The 23,058-nt window shown below is 35.4% G+C and overlaps 2 protein-coding genes and 3 pseudogenes across 4 annotated transcripts; all 5 read right to left on the bottom strand.

Moving 5' to 3' along the window:
• Positions 1 to 168: 168 nt before the first annotated feature.
• LOC103335615 (P-loop containing nucleoside triphosphate hydrolases superfamily protein) lies at positions 169 to 6,557 on the bottom strand. Of its 2 annotated transcripts, none has more exons than XM_089044596.1 (15): positions 5,752 to 6,557; positions 5,589 to 5,660; positions 5,371 to 5,487; positions 5,116 to 5,204; positions 4,668 to 4,812; positions 4,478 to 4,573; positions 4,159 to 4,250; positions 3,723 to 3,971; positions 3,505 to 3,655; positions 2,983 to 3,045; positions 2,664 to 2,900; positions 2,197 to 2,301; positions 2,001 to 2,114; positions 1,088 to 1,696; positions 169 to 840 (listed from the first exon to the last, which is right to left on the bottom strand). In XM_089044596.1, exons 1-14 carry the CDS (start codon positions 5,797 to 5,799, stop codon positions 1,142 to 1,144), a joined length of 2,133 nt encoding a protein of 710 aa, XP_088900722.1. In that variant the 5' UTR covers positions 5,800 to 6,557; the 3' UTR covers positions 169 to 840; positions 1,088 to 1,141. The 2 variants fall into 2 exon arrangements, with proteins under 2 accessions (XP_088900722.1, XP_008236857.1); XM_008238635.2 differs by having other exon boundaries at positions 169 to 828.
• A 7,985-nt stretch (positions 6,558 to 14,542) lies between these two features.
• Positions 14,543 to 17,444, bottom strand: LOC103336036 (mogroside I-E synthase-like; annotated as a pseudogene). The gene is made up of 2 exons (XR_016124425.1): positions 16,680 to 17,444; positions 14,543 to 15,517 (listed from the first exon to the last, which is right to left on the bottom strand). The product of XR_016124425.1 is annotated as a mogroside I-E synthase-like (transcript).
• LOC148921007 (UDP-glycosyltransferase 74F2 pseudogene) lies at positions 15,524 to 16,516 on the bottom strand (annotated as a pseudogene).
• A 504-nt stretch (positions 17,445 to 17,948) lies between the features above and the next one.
• On the bottom strand, positions 17,949 to 18,626 carry LOC148921006 (UDP-glycosyltransferase 74G1 pseudogene; annotated as a pseudogene).
• Positions 18,627 to 20,381: 1,755 nt separating this feature from the next.
• On the bottom strand, positions 20,382 to 22,260 carry LOC103335605 (2-alkenal reductase (NADP(+)-dependent)-like). The gene is made up of 5 exons (XM_008238624.2): positions 21,950 to 22,260; positions 21,487 to 21,664; positions 21,220 to 21,386; positions 20,987 to 21,069; positions 20,382 to 20,869 (listed from the first exon to the last, which is right to left on the bottom strand). Exons 1-5 carry the CDS (start codon positions 22,184 to 22,186, stop codon positions 20,491 to 20,493), a joined length of 1,044 nt encoding a protein of 347 aa, XP_008236846.1. The 5' UTR covers positions 22,187 to 22,260; the 3' UTR covers positions 20,382 to 20,490.
• Positions 22,261 to 23,058: the final 798 nt, after the last annotated feature.

Below are 23,058 nucleotides of genomic sequence, written 5' to 3'. Positions count from 1 at the left end.
ATAAATAAATAAACTGCTTTTGTCCTATTCTGTTCAGTAAACCAAATATGGACATTTTATTTAATGTAGACGGCTAAATTATTTATAGAAGGCAAGCTTTTAATTTCTCGCTAGTAATCACTGTATGGTACTTGAATATGGTCACCCTTCCTAAACAAGAAAATGATCGGGCCATAAAAGATACGCTGCATTTTTTCCCTCTACAAAACAAGATGAGTTCTTACAAGTTTGGAAAAAAATGAGAGTAAATAAAACACAAAGCAAAGTGGTTACAAGCTTGATAATCAGCACGGCATGATCATTTCATAAACACATGTACACAGCACTAGAACTACAATCCGTCGGTCCAAGTGTCAGAACATACGTATTTAACAAACTGCTTTCATATCCCTTCTTTCTCCTCCCACCATCTCCAAAACCCCCCCATCTTTTTTGCATACAGTCAGTAACCCAAAAAGTAATCAACTGCCATGTTTTCACCTACAGATGCCCTAGGTGTAACTACATAGAGGGAAAGAAGAGAGGGAAAAAAAAATTACACACGGGAAGCGAAGGCGTGGAAATTAAAAATTTACAACAAGGCTATAGAAGGTTGGAGGGGTGGCCTTTGGGGTCAGGGTTATGGAAACCAAGAGAAAATTGGCCTTGTAGAAGTATATCGAGAAACCGTGTACTTTCAACTGAGCATATCAGGGCCTTGTTTTAATCGGCCATATCCAAACCTTGAGCTATACCGCAGTGGCCTATAAATCTACTTGGCTGCTACTCATACCATCAGGAGGACCGCTGTACAGATGTTGCCTCAAAAGCACTACTACTCCATTCATCCTGTGTGAAAGGCTAATGCAACTCAGAAAAATAGGAAATATGGCAATGCAGTTGAAAAGAGAGATACTATATAAGATTTGCAGCACCTAGGAAAGCTGATAGAGTAGGATTTGATCAATATGAGATGGCAGTAACCATCACATCTATAAGTTCTTTTGGAGGTCTAAACCCATACTTTTTTTGAATAAGAAACACAACAGGCCCCAGAACTATAGAAGAAAGAAAAAAAATTGCTGCCAGTATGAGATGTGCAAAATACCTTCTCTGCTTGTCAAAATCCACACTGAAAGATGAAGCTGGTATACAGATTTTACTATCTGGTGAAGCTTGAGTTCCCCCTCACTGGATATGATTTTCGCAAATCTTGAGGATGCTTATCAAGAGTGCCAAACCGCGAACTTGACCTGCCACCAAACCAGTGTTCACTACTTGTCCTCATACTCATACAGGCTGAAGGGGAATGGTCATGAGACAATAAGTAGTAGGAGCTATGGTGCTCCTCCCTGGAAAAGGAATGAGCCAAATCCAAATGCCCCCATGGCACTGACATCGAACCAAAGTCTTGAGACTGATGAAAGCTGCAAGACGATCTAGAATACGACTGACCCATGCCATGACAATGGCCAAAAGAAGCATATTTGCTGGAAGCCAAATCTGGTGACTGCTCCCTTGCAGAAAGGCCAAGATGGGGTGTTGTCGTCCAGTCTTCTATTGTTATTCCCTTCTTAGATGCAAGGTCCATGATCTGTCTCTCATCAAGTCCTAACCCCATAAGCAAGTCCCACATGTTTCTCAGCGCTTCTCGTTGGTTGTTAATCACTTGATCCCTCATTGCCATTTCAAACTGAAGCTCAGTATTAGCCATTCCCTACAGTAATTAAAGTAAAACTGTTATGCCTAACAAGAAGTTCTTAGAGCCATAGATGTAACTCTGAGAAATTGAAAATCTTGATTTGGCAATACCAATGCCAGTCATAGGAGTTACCAGTTATCCTAAGGAAATTCTGTCATCGGTATTCGATAAACATTTATATCAAGAGAACGAAACATGTACAACTATGCTCTTGCTTGAGTTTCAAAACTTTTCATATTCAACTGAAAAGAATCACTTCCTAATTTACTTTTTAAAGTCCAGTATAAGTGTATCCAATCAGGCTTTACTATCAACTCACCAAGAGCCTGTATTGACTAAGAATACGCAAGTACGTTTTATTGCCATTGTTACTAATGGCCTCCTCAATCATATTTTGGAGTTCACATCGATGCTTCTCATTTGCTTCAATTTCCTACAAAATGTTAAGTTGGTAATAAGATCAAAAGCTGACAAAAGCTGTATTGTTTGTAATTTAACTACAAATGAGATATTACCATATGGTAATTGACACCAGCTTCATCATTCTCACGGATGTTATCCAAAATTACTTGCCGCCTTGTTCTCATAACCTCTAAAACTTCCCCATCTTTTCCAACAGCCTGTGACACAGAAAAGTACTCAAGCATTAGTTTATATTATCCAGAAAAATTCTCTGAACATTCTCAATAATCATATTCAGTTCCCCAATAAAGTAAATAAATGTAAGAATAGAAGACATAATTTCATTTCCAGATCTGTTTGAAGCTACCAGACCTCTTAACAAAGCAAGAAGAGATTAGGGAGGGAAAAGAAAATTTAGTCCTGTTACAAAGTTTCTCTCAGGAAGGCCGTGGATTTTCTTTGGGGAAGTTTGGAAAAGTCTGAACAACTAAGTGAAATGGATTGTAGGTGCTACAAGACACAATGTGCAACACACAAATTATTTATTCATTAAGCAACATCGAATGTGGGATGCTCTAACCTGTTCTTTTGCTATAGCATCATCAAGATGTTGGAGTTCAAGGCGGTTACGAAGGTTGGTTTCCTCAAGCTCAAATGATGCCTTCTGTAGGTTTATCCTTTCCTGAACATTTTCACTGGTTTCATGGCTCAAAATATTCAACCATGAAAGTTCATCATCTGCAGCTTTTTCAACAGGTTTGACACTTAGCTGTGATTCCTTTTCAGCTAGTTCTTTTTTCAATCTGCAAACCTCAATCTGCAATCTAAAATTTGTTATCTTTCAAAAAGAAAATAGAAGTTACAAATAAAATCCTAAAGATAAACTATTAACCACTCACCTGAAGACTGTCAATCATTTGTTGGTAGTCTGATACATGTGTATCAATAGTGCCGATGTTTTTCTGAGATGGAAACATAACTATTCTCAAAAATTTATTGCATATATAACAGTACAAGCCTTGCCAGTGGTAGGCATGACAACAAAAGAACATTTCTGCACAAACTAATGCTGAGGAAACCAATAAATTAATGCACAGAAACCCATAGAAAATACAAAATTGGCAATTAATGAAAAAAAAAAAACATGTAGCATAGACAAATCAATCAACAAACAACCATATGCTCCTATGCAACAAAAGTGGCAAGCCGACACACAATGTCACTTTCAAAAATTCTTAACAGCTGACTACCAAATGAAATCATGAGTCCATCACAGAATGAGAACTGAATTTCAATTGTCTGCAATGCCCAGATGGACTATTTCTTAAAGGCAAAAAGCCCACAAAACCACGCATAAGTTCCAAAATCATGTTTTCATGATCTAAGTTGAATGTGTGTAGATGATTATTTGAGACTCTCACCTGGATGTGTGTCTTTATTTCCTTTGCCCGATCAGCATATTTCAAGGTATTCACAGTGTGATGATACTGACTGTCCACAGGGGATACAGTAGCAACCATAACCGTTTGAGAATTACCGCTCAAACCATCTTTGAGTATTCGTGTCAATTTGCTGCAAAACTAATTACATTAAGTACAGTAGCAGGTAGGACTTCAGGATAACAATTACAATCAGATACCTATTGCGGTAAGGAACATAAGCAAGACCCTTCTTTTGCTGTTTCCCCAGTGCATTTATGCAGTTTGCCAAGGCGAGAAGTGAACGGTTAATATTTGCTCCATCCCTTAATTTTTGGCCTCCACTGTTTGTTTCTGAAGCTCGTTCACTGCCAGCTAGATCCACAAGGGCGAGTTTTCCTCGCATTACTTGATTCCGGTACTTATTTTTCTGTTTTCTTTTTACTTTTATTTCCAGCACTGCATGTGACCTGGTTAATGGGGAAACAACTTTGTATGAGTAATAACGTTACACCTTAGTATTTAAATTTAGTCTGGGGTTTGATGAGTTCAGTAGAACTACTAAAAACGATCGCAACTATCCAAAGCATGCTTAAAAACTCAAAATAACAACAATGATAATGGTATGATTATAGCACACAAATAAATTTGACCTACCGAGAAGATGTTGCATTAGCCTCTGTGCTTTCAGTTTTCCGTCGGCTATTCCCCAAGTTTAAGAGTTCAAGAATCTTATCAGCTGATTGTACCTGAATTTGTAAGAAAAATAAAAAAGGATGAGTAAAAATCCATCCCATACTACGTACTTGTTCATCCAATGCAAGAACACTTCTCAAATTAGTGCTAGAAAGTGATTCAAAAGAACTTCCAAAAAATTTTATAACAAAATTGCAACCAAAAAAAAAAAAAAAAAAAACAGCTTGACAATTATCCACAGATAGTCAAACCAGATACAACTACATGCCCAAGTGTGAACCTTGATACACCTCAGCCCAGCAACAATTACTCCTTGCTCGGGGTCCTCTCTGAGTTCCAAATGGCCTGATGACTTTTCAAGCAAATCGTAGATGACCTAAATTTTGTGAAAATAAAATATTAAATAATTTTATAAGAGAACAAATGGGCATTGCTAGTAATTAAGTATCTTAATAAACTGCACGTTCCACCTCATTGTAGACTTCAAGATAGGAACAGGTAACTTCAAATTCATCAGAGCTCTTGTCCCTTTTGATTAGATCAAAGATTGTATGCAAACTGAGTACCATGAGTCCTGGATCATCTTGTGTCCCGACCATTGTATATGTTTTACCACTGAAAAAGTATAGAGAAAATTGTAAGACATTATGGAGGATATTAAGTAATGGACAATCCAAATCACAAAAACTGGTGAGATCATGAGCTTAATGCAAGCTGAATTTGACTTATTATGGTTCTTTTGAGCTTGCACTTCTAGACATTGACCGCAGAAATCAGATACATACTCCCAATTAATAATTTTGTCAAGGTGGAGGACTGAGTTGCATAAATGCATTGCCTCAGCTGGTACAGATACAAGTAAATCAAAACCTTATGAGAGGTGAAAAATAAAAAAACAAGAATATATCATTTTATTACCTTCCGGTAGAACCATAAGCGAACACGGTAGCATTGAGACCATTAACAACGCCAGAGATGACAGACAATATGCATTTTGTGTAGACATCCTGGATATATGAAACAGTTAAGACAACCAGAAAACATCAACTATACCAAATCAAGTGTTTCCTTTACAGCCTGTACTACTTTCAAGCAGATAAGTAAACTGGAATAAATCTTGAGAAATAAAAGAGCATAATTAAAGACACCAATAAGTTTAAAGATTCAATGTACCAAATTAGTACAGCCAGGATCAAATGCATGATCAAAACAATATTTCTTTTCCTTTGTTCGATTCTGTATGCGCTCAAGGTAGTCCTTTGACAGATCAGGATCCAACACAACCACCTCCTGCAATTAAAAACTCAAATATCAAATCAATACACCGTTCAAACTCCACAAATGCTAAAAAATTTATAAGTCAAAAAGAGTTCCCAGCCACCACCACAAACCTTATTGTCAATTACTCGAACAATATCGCGGCCACGTTCTCTCTCCCTAAACGGCCTGCATTTCACAGCAACCTGTAGCAAAATGCAAGCATCAAGTTTCCAAAACAAGACTGTAAAGCTGTGAACTTTACACACCCAAAAAGAAGGAAAAAAAACTACTAACCGTGAGTGTTGTAGTCTGCTTTGTAGCCGGAGCTCTAATGCTCGGCATGTTTGTAACAACATCGATTTCTAAACCAGCACAGCTTTTGCTACCCTGACCCTAAAAACAGAAGCCCTCGGAATCAAAGAGAAGGAGAAACCAGTTGAAACAGATCAAACGCGCTGCTGCATTTCAGAGTCTTCGTCTTCCAAAAATCACAACACACGAAATTTCTCGAAGCTTCAAAATCGCACTGCTAGTTCACTACAGATTTCGTAAAAAATGCCTCTACATTTCAAGAAACGACATTTTCTTCGGAAACCGAAGCACGAATCAAAAAACGAGAAAACGCGGAACGATTCAACGACGCGTTTCGGCGTTCGAGAGGCCGAGAGAGAAAAAGACAAGATCTTTGTGAATCGACTGGAGAAAGGGAAAAAATTCGGTGCTCTCCGGCGTATCGTACAGCAGGCAGCAGAAATGTAACGTAGTGTAATAATGAGCCAACTGGTTACTGGGCAAGCCAATTAACGCGGGTAATGAGGAGAGAGATGGGACTGGAGGAGAGAGTGGAGCTAGACGAAAGAAAGAAGGAAACGGGTGGAACAGTGAGATAGAGGGTCGTGGACTGATCGCGACCGTTGGTTTGTTTAGAGAGGGATAAGATGGGGATTGCGGGATTTGTGTGGGGATGTTTTGGGGAGAAGGGAGCATTTGGGTGGTGATGTTGTTGAGAGTGTTTGGTTGGTCTTCAACTTTTTCGGGGACAATGATTTTTTATGATTGGAAAAAGTGGGTTTTTAATAAACCTTTTTTGGGGTTTGGACAAAACTCAAAAGTGGAAAGGGAAGGCATGTGAAGGGGGATGGTAATCTTGGCTTGAGTTGCATGCACGTGTGTGGGAAAAGTTTGTGTTGTGAATGGAACTTCTTAGATCGACTGTGGTTTTGCCCTCTTTCTTTTTTGGTGTTTTTTACAAATAGGGAAGGAGAAAAGTATAATCACTTTGCGTAATTGGAGAGTTTTCAACTTTGAAATGTCTTTTCAAGGTCCAAAAGAGGTTTTTATGTAGTGAGATTAATACAAAAAATCAAACACCACAAACACACTTTTGAGTGAGTAATGGAGGTAATTTGCTCCCATCTATGACCACTTTTAATTACAAACTCAATACTACAAGAAATAAGGTAATGGGTTTAAATAGCATACGTGGGTTAGATCAGTTGGTCAGTTTGCCCCCTTGCACCAAGTTCGAATCCCTCTTTACATAGATTAGATTTAATTAGAGTATAACAAAATCCGGAAAAAATTAGAGTATAACAAAAATATTAGTTTCAATAAAAATATCACTTTTATAGGAAATACTTGACTTCTTACATATTAAGACAAATCACAGTTTGACATATATGCATAAATTTTTCATTTTATAATTTTAGTGAGAGGGGAAAGTTTCAATAAAATATGAAAGGGGTGAAATATTGATTTTTGAAAGACAATATTGACCAAATATGAGAAGTTGCAAATAAAATATTTTGAATACAAACAATAGTCTAAACTATAAGGGGGAGGGGACTTTCTCACACACACACACACACATACACACACTACCAAGGTATCATAGGGCTTCGAACTTGAGATCGTCTTTAAGTCAAACTCTTTTCCACTAAGCTTAGACCCCGTTGGACAAATAAATTGTTTACATAAAATGCACAAGAAATTTTTGTAAAAGAAAATTAGCATATTTAATATTATCACAATTTAATAAAAGAAGTGTCCCAAAAAAAAAATTTCAAACATATTATCAACATTTATACTAGGCAAGTCATACCAAATAGTCGCTCAACTATGACCATTGTCTCATTTTGGACTTTGAATTTTATAGCAATAATTTTAGCCCTAATATTTTGAGGCATGTGTTTTGTTGTAAGGACAAATCCTATTCTTTGTCAGAGCAATTTCACCCATTTTTTTATGGCAAAAGATAAGGGTAAACAAGGGTGGTTACTGTTCACATGAATAGTGTCTACCCTAACTTTTATTTTATTTTATTTGCTTTCCCACCCATTGGAAAGGCAACTCAATAACACTATTCACATAAGATTAATTTTATTTATACGTATAAGATTAATATAAAAAAATATATATGAAATTTATTTCTTCGCTGACGTTAGTGTCTTTATGCAACAACTCGGGCTACTCTTGCCTTTGGGCTTGCCTAATCTTGATGGAGTCCACCACCTGCCCTAGTTTGAACGGAAAGGCTATAATGAGGGCTTAAAGTGAAGAGGTTATTTGAGGAGGTCAAATCTCACCATCAACAAATGTAAAGAAATCATGGGACTTAAATATTTTAAATGTTTTGACAGTCGGATCGGTCTCCTCACTTTAACTCCTCATTGTAGAAGCTCCCTAGTTTGAATTGCTTGGTAGGATGGGTTTTTGCAGCTAAGAGGACTTTTTGCCATGACAAATGACATAGGTGGAAATGCTCTTAGAAATCTCATGCCTTACATGTGACCACTAACACAAGGTCATTTTCATCTCTCGAAATCATTCAAAAAACAATTTACCTTCACAACTCTAATTTTGGAGGAAAGAGAGGGGGAAGGGTTAAGGGTTAATTGGCATGTGTAATGACCTAGAGAAACCGAATGTCATTGGTTTAGTAGATGTGTAAGGTATGTGATCACTTCTCTAACAAAGACTAGAACTTATACTTTATAATTTATTTCTTTATTAATAGACGAGGTGATATTGAAACTTAAGAATTCTAGCTCAATGAAAAATGGTCTTTACTTGCAGATCAATAATCTTATATTTGAAATCTCATAATATTTTAATAGTTTGTGTGTAAAAAATCCTTAACTAATCAGTAGAATTTTATCCTTACTACCCTACAAAGTCCAGACAAAAAGCAAACATGACTCACTAAGCTTCGTTTTTGTTTGTTGAACTCGAGTGGGTTTCCGAGAAGCGAAGCTTCATTAAAGTAATAGGGTAAGGCACCGGGTTTGGCATCAGACATAAATAAATGAGTGATAAGATTGGGTGCGGACACATGTTCGATGTTCACTTGTCAAATGGTCCAAACTCCAAATGTTCCACGTCCAAGCAAATTTCATATTTTATTTTTGGGCTTCTAGACTGCCATTTTTTATTATAAATATTTTATTCTTCTTTCTTCTTCTTCACGCCATGATGCATGAAGAATGTGTAATATAAGTATTTTTAATTTTAATTTTGCTTGAAGTTTAGATTAAGTATTTGATTATAGGTACAACTGTAGAAAAGGCGTTGGGTAATACAAGAATGTCGAAGAGTTTAAATATTGATCAGTATTTCATTAGGTGTGCGAGGATCCAATTAAACTAAAAATTGATGTCCTAATGTGTCCAGAACAAGCCCAGCTGGATCTGTGCCGTGCTGAGAGGTGAGGACATAATAAGAACTCCATATTCTTCTTTTTCGTTTCTTTTTGCCCTATACTTTTTCTTTAGGAACTAAATTTATATATCAAGGAAAACAAGGGGCTTGTAATTCGAGTACTTAAGAACAATCATTTATGCACCTGAATTACTAAGTTCAAATTCCCTTCCCTAAATAGCGCTTGTATAAAAAAAAATTATATATCAAGGAAACAAAATATGAAAAAATAGTTTATTAAATTCTTTTATCTTCCCGTTATGGCAGAATTGGTGTTTTTGGTACAATGGGGAAAAGACTTCTATGAAACCGGGATAACACTATTTTGTTATCACTGAGCAATAATGCTATGACACATGCGATAACACTTTCATGTGACATAACATTATTGATTGAGGATAGTAAAACAGTGTTGTCCCTGTTGCAACTGAGTTTTTCTCATACAATGGGCTTATAAAGGTCAAAGAAACCCCCGACTTCAAGTTCAAGAAATAAGGCCCACTTTCAATATTAAACCCAGATTAGCCGTTGAGAAAGCATTGAAGAGGACATGAGAAAGTATACAAGATGCATTAATATACAAATTCTAATGTGACGGTGATTCCATTAAAAACACACAGCCAATAAGCAATCAAACAACTGAACAAACCAAATCAAACAAAGCAATCAGTCAAACTGATAACACAAAAGATCATACAATTTCGAGAGTTTTCAAGACCAAAAGAAAACAAGCAATCTTTTCTTTTAAGAAGTTTAGTTCAGAAGAAATATAGGCAATCAAGCTTATAGATTCAATCCAGCTCAAGAAAGAAGCTCATTCAGAAGAAAAACAGATTTATATCGTTGCAAATGCAATTCGGATCAACAGAATCAAGCGAACTAGGATTTCTGTTGTTACAAATTTGGTTCACTAACCAAAACAAGTACTGAAGTGCAATTACAGACCAACCATTGTTAATCCAAATGTTGTCAGTCCAGCCACTATCAGTCCAACCAATTTCAATATAGGGATTGTCAATCCATCCACTTTCAATATAGGAATTGTCAGTCCGCCACTTTTAATCCATCCATCTGGAAAACCTAAGTCCAGTCCATATAGAAACAATTTTCTTAACAAGCAGAACAAGTGCAAATTCACAGTTCCACCTACTTTTCAAGCCTATCTATGGCTCAATCTGATTACAGCTCTGCCAATACAATCATTGGTATCGATTCCTAACTGATCCATATTAGTTGAAGATATTGACGTGCAATTCAAGTGTAAGTAAACTTAATCCAGACGCAAGAAATCCAATCTAGCCTGACCAAAAGTCAGTTTTGCAAGGTGATTACTACAGGAAATGAAAGACCAAATCTATGAGAACTCTCAGGAATTGGCAATCTTTGTCATGGTTTACAATTCAAGCAGTTCTGCATAAATTTATTTGTTACATTTTCCAAACACGAGTGTTTTGCTTAACTTCCCAGTTTTATTGAGAGAAATTATAAAGTTCTCACCCCTTACTTGGGAGATATTCCTTACCCAAATTCACAATCACTTGTTCAAAGTCAATAGCTTGGGGCGCAAGTTATTACATCTTTTAAACCTAATATCCGAGGAAAGGGGTTGGGAAAGGGTAGGACAAAGAGGCACAGGAAGGTGCTAAGGGATAATATCCAAGGCATCACCAAGCCCGCCATTCGAAGACTTGCTCGTAGAGGTGAAGTGAAGTGCATCAGCAACCTCATCTACGAAGAAACAAGAGGGGTTCTAAAAACAAAGCCACCTCAGTAAAGTCGGGTGGCTATACTCTTTGTTTAAAAAATATTCCGAGTATCGCCGTGCGGCTATACTATTTCTTACAAAAAAAAAAGGGTCTCGCCTGCTAGCCCCCAACTAGCGATTCAGCGCCACAGATCAAAATCGTATAGCCGTGCGGCTACACTTATTTTTAATAATTAAAAAAGGGTAGTATACTAGTATATAGCAAAGCGTCTATTCCCTCTAAGCATATTATATTTAAAAGGCGTATAGCCGCGCAGCTATACTATTTATTTTAAAAAAAACCTTCTATTTACATTAGGTTACTTTATAGATATTAATTTGCTAGTTTCAATATATATACTTTATAGATTTAAATGTTTTAATATATATTATTTTCATTCAATACTATGCAAAAATTATATGTATAATATGTGAATTTTTTGTGTATTATTGAAAATTTTGAAAAAAAACCAATTGTATTAAACATGAAAGATACGTATGTACATGTACAATACGAGTATTAAACTTGAAAATGCTAAATTCTCTGTACGGGTAATAACTTTGGAAGAGTAAAAACCCAAAAGGGGACAATAGAGACTCGGGTAATGACCTAATAGTAACGGATAATGCTCTAAACTATTGATAAACAAAAATCGGGGAAAAATAATTTTTTTGAAAAAGATCACAATATCTATGTAGCGAGTATAGCCGCCCGGCTATACTTATTTTTTAAAAAGGACCCGTAAAGCCGGACGGCTATACTCTTTTTCTTTTTAAAATCCCGGGTATAGCCGGTCGGCTATACTATTTCTGGAAAAAAGAAAAAGGACCCACCTTGGGTTAGCACCCAACTAGCGATTCACCACGTGAAAAAAATAGTATAGCCGTGCGATACTTACTTTTATAATATAAAAGGCTATACCTGCGTATAGCTGCACTATACTATTTATTAATATATATATATATATATAAGAAAAGACCCTTATATTTGCATTAATTTAGGGGTGGCATTTTAGACCGAAAAATCAAAAAATCGCAAAAACCAACTGACTATTTACCGCAATGAAACTGTGATCGCGGTAAATCAAACCTCATTTGCGATATGAAGAACCGAACCGTATTTGCGGTTGCGGTATTTGATTTTCAAAACTTATGGTTACCGCAAACCGCAAAGTATAGCCAATCTATGTTATTTTATTTGATATTCTTATAATTAAATGTACTAAACTATGTTGTTTTATTTGTATATAACATTGGTGCTCAAACAACACAACGGGGTTCTTCAAATCCACTCACCACCAACACTTGAGTTTGCAACTTTAGTTTGTAAAATTGGTGCATTGCATTTTTCTTTTAGTTTGTAACTTTAATTAACTTTGAATTGGATTTTTCTTTTTAGTTGTAACTTTAATTCATTTTGCTTTGCATTTTCCTTTTGGTTTGTAACTTTAAAAGATTTGGAATTGGAATGCTTGAGAAGTTTAACTTTAATTGGAATGCTTGGAATTGTAACTTTAATTTTCTTTAGGTTGTGAATGTTTGAGAAGTTGAGGAGATTGTGAATTTATATATGCTTGAGAAGTTGAGGTTGTGTATTTATTTATTTAGGTTGTGAAATTATATGTTTGTGAATGCTTGAGAACTTACCGCAAAAAGCGGTAGGTTTGTTTCAAAAATCACCATACCGCAAATAGTCGGTCGGTTTGCGGTTTGGGAAAAAATTCACGATTACCGAACCGCAACCACCCCTACATTAATTTATACTTTATAGATACTAGCCTCTCTGCACACTTGCGCGCCTGAGAGAGGCTTTTTTTTTTTAAATTAAAAATAATAATGGGTAGTTGTATTCCATAAAAATATGATCCATTATCTGATTTTTCTTTTAATTTTAATTTTTTTAATATGAAAAAGTGTGAATTTACCATATTATCTTCATTTAATTGATAATTTTAATTTTTAATGTTTACATTAACCAATGACATTTTCTAGTATTTTGAATGTTTCACAATTTTCTATCTTTTGCTTTATATATATAGATTAATTTGCTAGTTTCAATATATATACTTTTTAGATTTACATGTTTTAATTTATATAATTTTTATTCAATACTATGCTAAAATTAAATGTATAATACGTGAATTTTAAGTGCATTATTGAAAATTTTATAAAAAACTAAGTGTATTAAACAAGAAAAATATGTATATATGTGTATAATACGAGTATTAAACGTAAAAATACTAAATTCTTTATATGGTTAATAACTCTTGAAAAGTAAAAACTCAAAAGATGATAATAAAGACTCGGGTAATTGCCTAATAGCAATGGATAATGCTCTAAACTATCGATAAACAAAAATCGGGGAAAAACAATTTTTTTTAAAAAGATCACAGTATCTATGCAAAGAGTATAGCCGCCCGGCTATACTATTTAAAAATAAAAAATAAAAAAGGACCCCTGTAAAGGCGGCCGGGGATACTCCTTTTTAAAAAAAAAAATCCCGAGTATAGAATCATTTACCTTCCTGTTAGCTCCGAAAATGTTCCATACTTTCTCCATGTCAGTCTATAGAGAGGCAAACGATGTGAGGACTACTAATTTAGATACATATCAAGATATAATACAATAACTCTTCTATACACAGCTGCATGATGAATGATAATTACAATGTGGAGAAAATTAACACACGAGGAAGCAGTTAACACATAGATACTGAAAATAAATTTGTTTTACCCAGAACACATACCGATCAGGTAAGCATTCAAGCAGAGATGTACACTATCGATCACATACAAACCAAAATTTATTCATCTTTAACATCCGTACGTTGTTCTAAAATGATTACAATGTCATACCACAGGGAGTACTGATAACCTTATATATGGTTACATGAGGGAATCTCTCTCTACGAGGGAGAGATTCCCTCATGTAATATAATATAGAAACCAATATAGAAACAAATTTTAATTAGATTGTAACTAATGACATACGTTTAATTTGGAAATATCTCCAGATGGATGTAGGAATTAATTTAGAATTTTTTTTTAAAATTTAACAATAAATTCAGATTTAACATACCTAATCGGTTTATTTAATAAATAAAAAAACTTTATTAAATAAACAAATGTTTTTTTTATTTACTTATGAAGTATACGTGATTAATTATCTATTATTTTATTATTTTATAAATATAATAAGTATACATACAATTTTATGTTGAAAAAATTACGTACCTATTACTTCTTTTACCAAAAATAATGTACCTAGTATGAATTAACTTATTACTCAAATAAGATACTCAAATTTTATAAATGCATCTTGGATATAATTTACCTAATAATTTCCTATTATGCAATAATATAACTTGTAATTTACCTATTATGGGTATATTGCAGGTATATTAAAGCCAACACATTTATAGGTATATTGTGAAAATAATTTATCTACCTGTATTGGATATATACAAGATATATAGGTAAATTTGTAGGTACATTGTATTATATTAGACCAATTTATATAATAGTAAACACCAATTTATAAATAAATAAAAAAAGATGATTAAGTGATTCATTATCCTTGTTGCACACACAAAGCTTTGACTAATGGTATGATCTATACTAAAAAGCACATAAAAAGAAAAAGTGATAAACCAACATCTTGTTTCGAAGGCATTCACTGTAAATCAACAATGGTTTTCTAATACAATAGCTATAGAATATTGAGTTCCACCGTACTCGTTACAATGAAATTTCATCATTTTAGAGCATCTGTAACCTACTTTTTAATTTACTCACTTGTCTAGTTTTATTTCTATGATTATTAAAGACGTCAACAGAGGAGATGATTCGAACTTTAACCTTAAAACCCCATGCTATTTTTCACAAGCACACCTTTTCTCTCTTGATAAGACCAGCTTTGAAATGAACTCATCAATATTATTGCTTGAACTTCCACCTTCATCCACTGCCTTTCTAGCCAATTCTTTCCACTCAAGGGCTTTCCTTTGCATTTCTTTCCCTCTCTCTCCCTCCATTATTTCACTTATGCAGTGCTCTACTTCTTCCTGCCTAACCAACCCCTTCTCATCAGCCAAAGCCTTGACCCCAATTTTCCACACGTCCATAATAAACTTGGCATTTGTGCTTTGGTCAGTCCATTGTGGCAATGCCACAACTGGCACCCTAAACTGAAGGCCTCCAAAGTAGAATTCCAACCGCAATGTGATATGAAGCATCCAACAGCCTCATTTGCCAAAACCTCAAGCTGGGGGCACCATGAAACCACCAAACCCTTCTCTGATGTCTCCTCCACAAACCCTTTTGGGAGCTTTGCTGCTTCTGCTTCTCTAACCACCCACAAAAACTTGCTTTTGCTCCTCCTCAAACCCCAAGCCAGTTCCTCCATTTGCTCAACTCCAAGTTGCGCTGCGCTGCCAAACGCGACGTAAGCAACCGACCCTTTTGGCTGCTCATTTAGCCATTTCATGCAGGCATCATTGTTGGTGTCGAAGAGGCTGACACCATATTGTTTGTCATCCTCAAGTCTCTTGTCCAAGTAATGGGATGGTATGGTTGGTCCAATGGTCTTCAATGGCAGAAATGTAGCCATCCAATCCACCACCTGTGCAAATTTTAAGCAAAATATATAAATTAAAATGAAACATCAAAATCATACCTAAACTTAGCACCCAAAAATCATATCAAAGCAAAATTAATCATAACTAAAACACAGCTTTCTCATGTTCTTGCTCTTCCAACTCATAAAATGTGTTGCATAGAACCCTGTCAGCCTTTTCAACATTGAGGAAACTGACCCACAAGCATTTTATAGACAGCAGGGTAAGTCCCCAATTCATACACATAGGATGGCATGTCAGAAGGGACAAGTGGAGGCAACCCAGGAAGCAAAATTTGAGACTGACTAAGAGGAAGTTTGAGTTCGCCTTTGTAGACATGGTACAAAATGTTGTTAACAGCACAAGACTGAGTGAAGAAAATAGCCCCAAATATACCAAACTTGTTGGCAACATCTAAAGGCCAATGCAGGAATGCATCATAAACAATGCAATCAACTGGGCACCCTGAGCTTGAAAGCTTCACAAGGAGCTGAGCTAGAGTTTGTGAACCCACTTGACAAAGGCTCTCCAAATAGGCCTCTACACTTTGAGCATGTTTAATTCCACCTGGTCATAACCATCTGAAATGGTCTCTAGGGCATTGTAACTACCAGATCCTGATGTTTTTTCCATAATTGTGTTGTAGTAAAAAATGGTAGTGACCAGTGTGACTTTGACCCCTTTTTGATGTAAAAGCTTGGAAAATTGGAGCATGGGATTAATATGGCCTTGTTGGGTAGGAAAGGTTAAGACCAAACAATGAGCTTTGTAGGCTCGATCTGTATTTCCTCCATTGAAGATGAACTTTGTGGAAGATGGGTTTGGTTTGGCCAATTTAGATCTAGATCTGGAGTTAGCCAATTTATATATAGGTAATCTTCATGCTTTGATTTTTCCACACATTTTCTTGCACGTGCACATTGACCTTGTATTAAAGTCATCACTTAAAAAAAAGAGAGAGAGAAGTACAAGCTAGCTATGACAAGTGCTGTGTTAATTGCCATTATGTTACTCACTGATGTGATCTAAAAATGTGTGATCCTGACATTATCAAAATAGCAATTAGTTTTTAAAACTTTGACATGAAAAAAAAATTGTTTCTGAAACTTAAGGTTCATATTGAAGCCAAAGGAAATTACTAAAACACAGATTTTCCCATGCACTTACTTGTTTTTCCAACTCATAAAATGTGTTGCAGAGCACCCAATCAGCTTTCTCGACATTGGAGAACTGACCCACAACCACTTTAAAGATGGCAGGGTAAGACCCAAAATCATATACAAAAGATGGCATGTCAAAAAGTTTAAGTGGTGGCAACCCAGGAAGTGAAATTTCAGACTGGTCATCAACAACAGGAAGTGTGAACAATCCTTTGTGGACATGGTACAAAATACTGTCCACAGCACAAGATTGAGTGAAGAAAGAAGCCCCAAGAATCCCATATTTCTTGGCAACATCTAAAGACCAAGGTATCATTGCATCATAAACAATACAATCAACTGGGTATTCTGAGCTTAAAAGCTTCTCAATGAGCTGAGCCAGAGTTTGTGAACCCACTTGCCAGAAGCGCTCGAAGTAGGCGTCTACACTCTCTGCATGGGCACTCCCTCCTTGGTCATGCCCATCTGAAATGGTCTCTAGGGAAATATAACTGCATCCTGATGTGTTTTTCATTAATTTGTTGTAGGCAAAAACGGTAGAAACCAATGTGACTTTGACCCCTTTGTGATGTAAAAGCTTAGAAAATTGGAGCATGGGATTGATATGGCCTTGTAGGTTGGGATAGGGGAAGACCAAACAGTGAGCTTTAGAGTCTGATCTCTGCCTTTTCTCCATTGAACTAGTTTGTGGAAGATGGGTTTGGCCGATTTAGCTCTAGATATGGAGGTGAGTTGCAGAGTGGAATTTGTGGTTCCATTTACATGTACATGTACATCCACTACAAAAGTTATCAGTTTGTTTTATCTCCTTTGTCTTTGTTATTTGTGCTATCGTGTAGTGCATGTGAATATGGGTGGACGACAAGTATCATTTCATATTATTACACAAACTGTTATATCAGGTTACTATATTCCAGTGACACACAATAATTACTCATATCTTTTTTATTTGTTACGTATTATCTCACTCACAATTAGAGAGTATTGGGGTGATATTAGTTGTCATCACCAATAAAAGTGATTATTCAAGAATTAGTAAACTCAGCACCAAAAAAATAAACCGTACAAAATCATGCATAAAACATCAAATCCACCTTCAGCCACTATATGTTAATTACAAACTGGTCCTAATGTTTAATAGTCCATGTGAAGCATTGATGTGATCTAAAAATGTAATCCTAGCATTACCAAAATAGCAATTTCTTTTTTTGAAACATGAAAATCATATAACAAAAACCTATAAAGAATGAAAATGACTGAAAAACACAAAACTTTTTCATGTACTTACTTGTTCTTCCAACTCATAAAATGAGTTGCATAGGACCCAATCAGCTTTGTGAATGTTGGAGAACTGACCCACAACCACTTTATAGATACCAGGGTAAGACCCAAAATCATGGACAAAAGATGGCAAGTCCAAAAGTTCTAGTGGTGGCAACCCAGGAAGTGAAATTTCCGACTGGTCATCAATAACAGGAAGTTTGAGCAATCCTTTGTGGACATGGTACAATATATTGTCAACAGCACAAGATTGAGTGAGGAAAGAAGCCCCAGCAATCCCATATTTCTTGGCAACATCTAAAGACCAAGGCACCATTGAATCATAAACAATGCAGTCAACTGGGAAGCCTGAGCTTGAAAGCTTCTCAATGAGCTGGCCTAGAGTTTGAGGTCCTACTTGCCAGAAGCGCTCTAAGTAGGCATCGATGCCTTCAGCTTCTTCCCTCCAGCCTTGGTCATAGCCATCTGAAATGGTTTCCAGAGCAATGCCGCTCGATCCTGATGATCCATGCATTAATGTGTTGTGGACAAAAATGGTTGTGACCAGTGTGACTTTGATTCCTTTGTGATGTAAAAGCTTAGAGAATTGGAGCATGGGATTGACGTGGCCTTGGAGGATTGGAAAGGGCAAGACCAAACAATGAGCTTTGCGGTCTCTTTGTGCTTTCTCCATTGAGCTTTTCTCTTCTTTTCTTTTTTTGGTTATGGATCTGGAGTTTGGTCAATTTATAATCATGTGCAAGGACTAGAATATCTATAATATCGATGATATTATTGTTTTTTAAGGTATAGAATATTTTGGAACATATCGTATAAGTATTGATAATATCATAAAATATCAACGTCTATAATTCCTCTCACACTTTAGCAACATTTGGCCGAAGTATCGAGATATTGAGATGATATCACAAAACCCCCTGAGGCTATAATATCGATAATATCGAGATGATGAAGACCTTAAGAATATATTATTCAAATCAATATTCTGATTTAATAATATATTTAATATGAGAGTTACCTATTTAGGTTGAGGGAATAAATTCCATAAATTCCCTCAATCTATTTATTTCCTTCCATAACTTCCCCAACCCAATTAATCAAGAGAGGAATAATCCTGTAATTGTAAAATGAATGTTACGAGAAAGGAAAATCTATTTAAGCTAAATGGTGGACACAAATAAGGTAACTCTTCTTCACTCGGAAAAATCCCAAAAATTACTCTCTCTCTCTCTCTCTCTCTCTCAACGAAATCAGGTTTAATACTATATTTAATAGGGAAGTTACCTATTAAAGTTGAGGGAATAAATTCCACGAATTCCTTAAATTCCATAAATTCCCTCAATCAAATTATTCCTCCCTTAATTGTAAAATGAATGTTACGAGAAAGGAAAATCTATTATTCAAGAAATGAATATTCTCTTTAAGGAGAATTATTCCCTCCTTAAATGGAAAAGAATAGGTTACAAAGATGAGGCTATTTAAACAAGAGAAGACAAATAAAGTAATTATGAACTTCTTCCTAACTTGGGAAAACCCTAAAGATTACATACACACCTCTCTTACCTACTCAGCATCATTTTAGAACTTTCATCTTGGTTCTTCCATTTTGCTTCAATAAAATTAATTTTTGTTTTTGTAGCTGTTTTCATTTTCGTTTTTGTTTTTTTTTAACATAATTGATATCTAAATTGTATTTTTGTTGCAGTTTCTGTTTTTATTTTCAGTTTTTGTGTGAATAAGTGTTGAAATGATATATATATATATATATATATATATATATATATTAGACCGTTGATTGTTTATATAAATATTGTATAACTGAATAAATATCACAAAATCAAGTTTGGTGTAGTGGTTTGTAAGTGAGCCTTCCTCCTTTGAGGGTCAAGGTTCGAGTCTCTTCAATGACAAAAAAATCTTTTTTTTTAAAGGTGAATAAAGGGCAATGGAGTTGGTCCCCTGCAAACGGTGGCAGGCTGGCTACAGGAGGTGGTGGCCAGTGGCGGGTAGCGGCGATGGTGGTTGGCTAGATATGGACATGTGGCATAGTATGCTTGCCTTAGAAGTAGTGGCATTGTGTGTAATTTTGATATCTTTTAATGATATTTTTATAAAATTAAGTACTACATTTTGGTCTTTGGCCTTATACTAATTAGATGAAATTGTATTCCTATCTTCCAAATTAGTAAACTATATTGTGTTTTAAAACTAAAGCTCCCTATTTTCTATCTATATACTTATGAAGGAATCTAGATCCTATCCTATGTCCCCAAAATGCTTGTGCCCTTCTCGTCCCCTTGATCTTGCTCTAAATTCGGTCGATGTGCACATTGATAATTTGTTGATACCTTATTGTCGTCGACGTGTTTCCGATAAATTTTTGCCAATATCAATATTGGAGTTTTTATTTACAGACCCAAAAGGAGGAAAAAAAAAAGTTATAAGCACAATTTAATAGTGGATCATCAAAATGCAGATTAGATCAAGTTCTCCAATGAAAAGCATGGCTCGAGAAGTAATATATACAAGAGGGCCAATCATTCATGGGAAACCAAAACTACTTGTTTTCCAACATTTCTGCCACTAAAAAGTCCCACAAGAGCTGCTGGAGCACTCTCAAGGCCTTGAGTTATGTCTTCCAGATATACTATCTTTCCTTCTCTGATGTATGGTATGACCATGTCCAAGAAATTGGGATACAGATGGAAATAATCGAAAACAACAAAGCCTTCCATACGGATCCGATTGTAGATTAGAGACAGAAGATTGCTAAAGCCTTGTGGCTGGTTGAGATTGTAATGTGAGATCAATCCACACACAGAAATTTGACCATGAGGTCTCATATTAAGAAGCACAGCATCCAGCATTTTTCCTCCAACATTCTCGAAATAAATGTCAATGCCTTCAGGGAAATGCCTGCATGTGAAATATTTTGATTGATGATTTTGTCTATTCAATTTCTGATATGTATTGTAAACTTCTTCCAAATCCAACATAGATCAATATATATACACATATAGTTATATAACTGACCTTTTCAAAGCAGCATCAAGGTCTTGCTCTTCTTTATAATTAAAAGCCTCATCAAACCCTAGCTTGTTCTTTAGTAGATCGACCTGAAAACATAATGGGAAACTGTATAATATATATATGCACTTCGACCTTTTTTGCTTGCAACAAGACTTGTACAAAATTTGGCCTCTCTATGCTTTAATGCTTATATTATTATTATTATTATTCTTTTCTAAATGATAATGCTAACTCACCTTCTCTTTACTTCCAACACTTCCAACAACATAACACCCCATCAACTTTGCAAATTGCCCAACAAGCTGGCCAACTGCACCCGCTGCTGCAGAAATGAACACACGATCTCCTTTCTTAGGCGAACAGACTTCATGAAAACCGGCAAAGGCAGTCATACCCGGCATGCCTAATTTCGAAAACAAAATGATTACAACTAAAGAAAAGAATATATTGATTGTACAAACTTATGACTCATAGTTTCATGAAATGAGCAACAGCAAACACACCAAGAAGGCCAGTGTAGTAGGACACGGGCACATCAGTGTGGTGGATTTTAAAGAACTGTTCTGGTTCTGTGATAAGACTATACTCTTCCCATCCTGTTGTTCCCCAAACCAAGTCACCTTCCTTAAATTCCGGGTGCCCAGAATCCAAAACCTTAGCGACTCCAAACCCGCTTAGTGGCTGCAGGATCACCAATCAAATTAATACCGCAAAAAGTTGTCTTTTGGAAAGAAAAAAAATTGAATTATTTATTTTCAAACATTGCATTTAATGAGTTTAGTTCTTCTCAAGTATTTGAGCAAGATAAGTTTATTGAATTTGAACCCTTTAAAATATTGCAATTTTCTATTCTGAGTACTATGATTACATGAACTAGAATCAGGGAATAAAAACTTCATGGATACTCCTACTTTTCTAGGGAACCGAACAGAAAATCAAGAAAGCCGAGAGAGAGAGAGAGCTCACAGAACCAGGAGTGAAGGAAGTGAAGACATTAGAGCCTTGAATTCTACCCATTCGGATCCTCAAATAAGGGTCACATGACAAGTAGAGGTTCTTGAGCAGCACTGCTTTTGAGCCTTGAGGAACCTTGAGCTTTATGGAACTGGTTGTCACGTACATGTCTGACTCTTTGGGATTGCCAGACACATAGTCCTTCAATATCACCTGCTTGTTCCTAACTTCCTCCACGCCACTCGCCATTGCTGAACCAATCAAAGCTTTGTCTCTGTGGAAGCCTCAGTTCCTCTTCCTCTGTTTCTTTGAATAGAATATGCTTATCAAGTTTGCTTTTCCAACAGTTTCTGAATGAATTTGAGGTCTTATATGATGATGACACGTGTATGAATCTATGACTTCCATTTCCATTTATCCTCAAAGAAAGCATCGGCCTGGTTTTCATGATAGAGTCAAAGAAGAAAATTACAGCTGTCTAGAAAGGTCGATGCTGGTAATTATTTAATTTGGGTTGTTTTGATCAAGGTCTAAAATATCGAGCGGAAATATCGATGGTCCAAAAACACAGATATATCGATGGAAATATCGAGGAAATATCGATATCGATACAAATTAAATAAAAATCAAGGAAATTGTGAGAAAAACTCGGAAATTTTTATTGTAACTTTAGAGGATGTTTATTTAGTCAATTGTCTATTATTTTATCACAAAAAATTGGAATAAAATGCAAGGCATGGTGGGTTTGAGTGATTTAAGTTGATTATTTAGTGACCTGACAAACACTGTGTCTTTAGAAAATATGTAGTAATTAGTGAAAGAAAATTAAACACACCATAATTTTTTAGTTATAATAATTTACTACAATATATTACATATGATAATATATATGAGCTTGGAAAATAAAATAAAATAAAATATATGCGTAACTCAGTACCACATAGAAAGAATTCGTTAAAACTTAGTATCACATATAATGAACAATATTAAAGCTCAATAGTGAATAATAATACAACTCCATAATATATAACCAAAAACAAAAAAATACAACTCCATAATAAAATAATAAATAACATTAAATATATGCCTAAATTTATCATTAGGGACTTTTTTTTTAATGG

Source organism: Prunus mume, linkage group LG1 (assembly GCF_029339155.1).
Source record: "Prunus mume cultivar Tortuosa linkage group LG1, ASM2933915v1, whole genome shotgun sequence".
Classification (NCBI taxonomy): Eukaryota; Viridiplantae; Streptophyta; class Magnoliopsida; order Rosales; family Rosaceae; genus Prunus; species Prunus mume.
The sequence above is the reverse complement of the archived record's forward strand: the minus strand, read 5'-3'. Positions and strand labels throughout refer to the sequence as shown.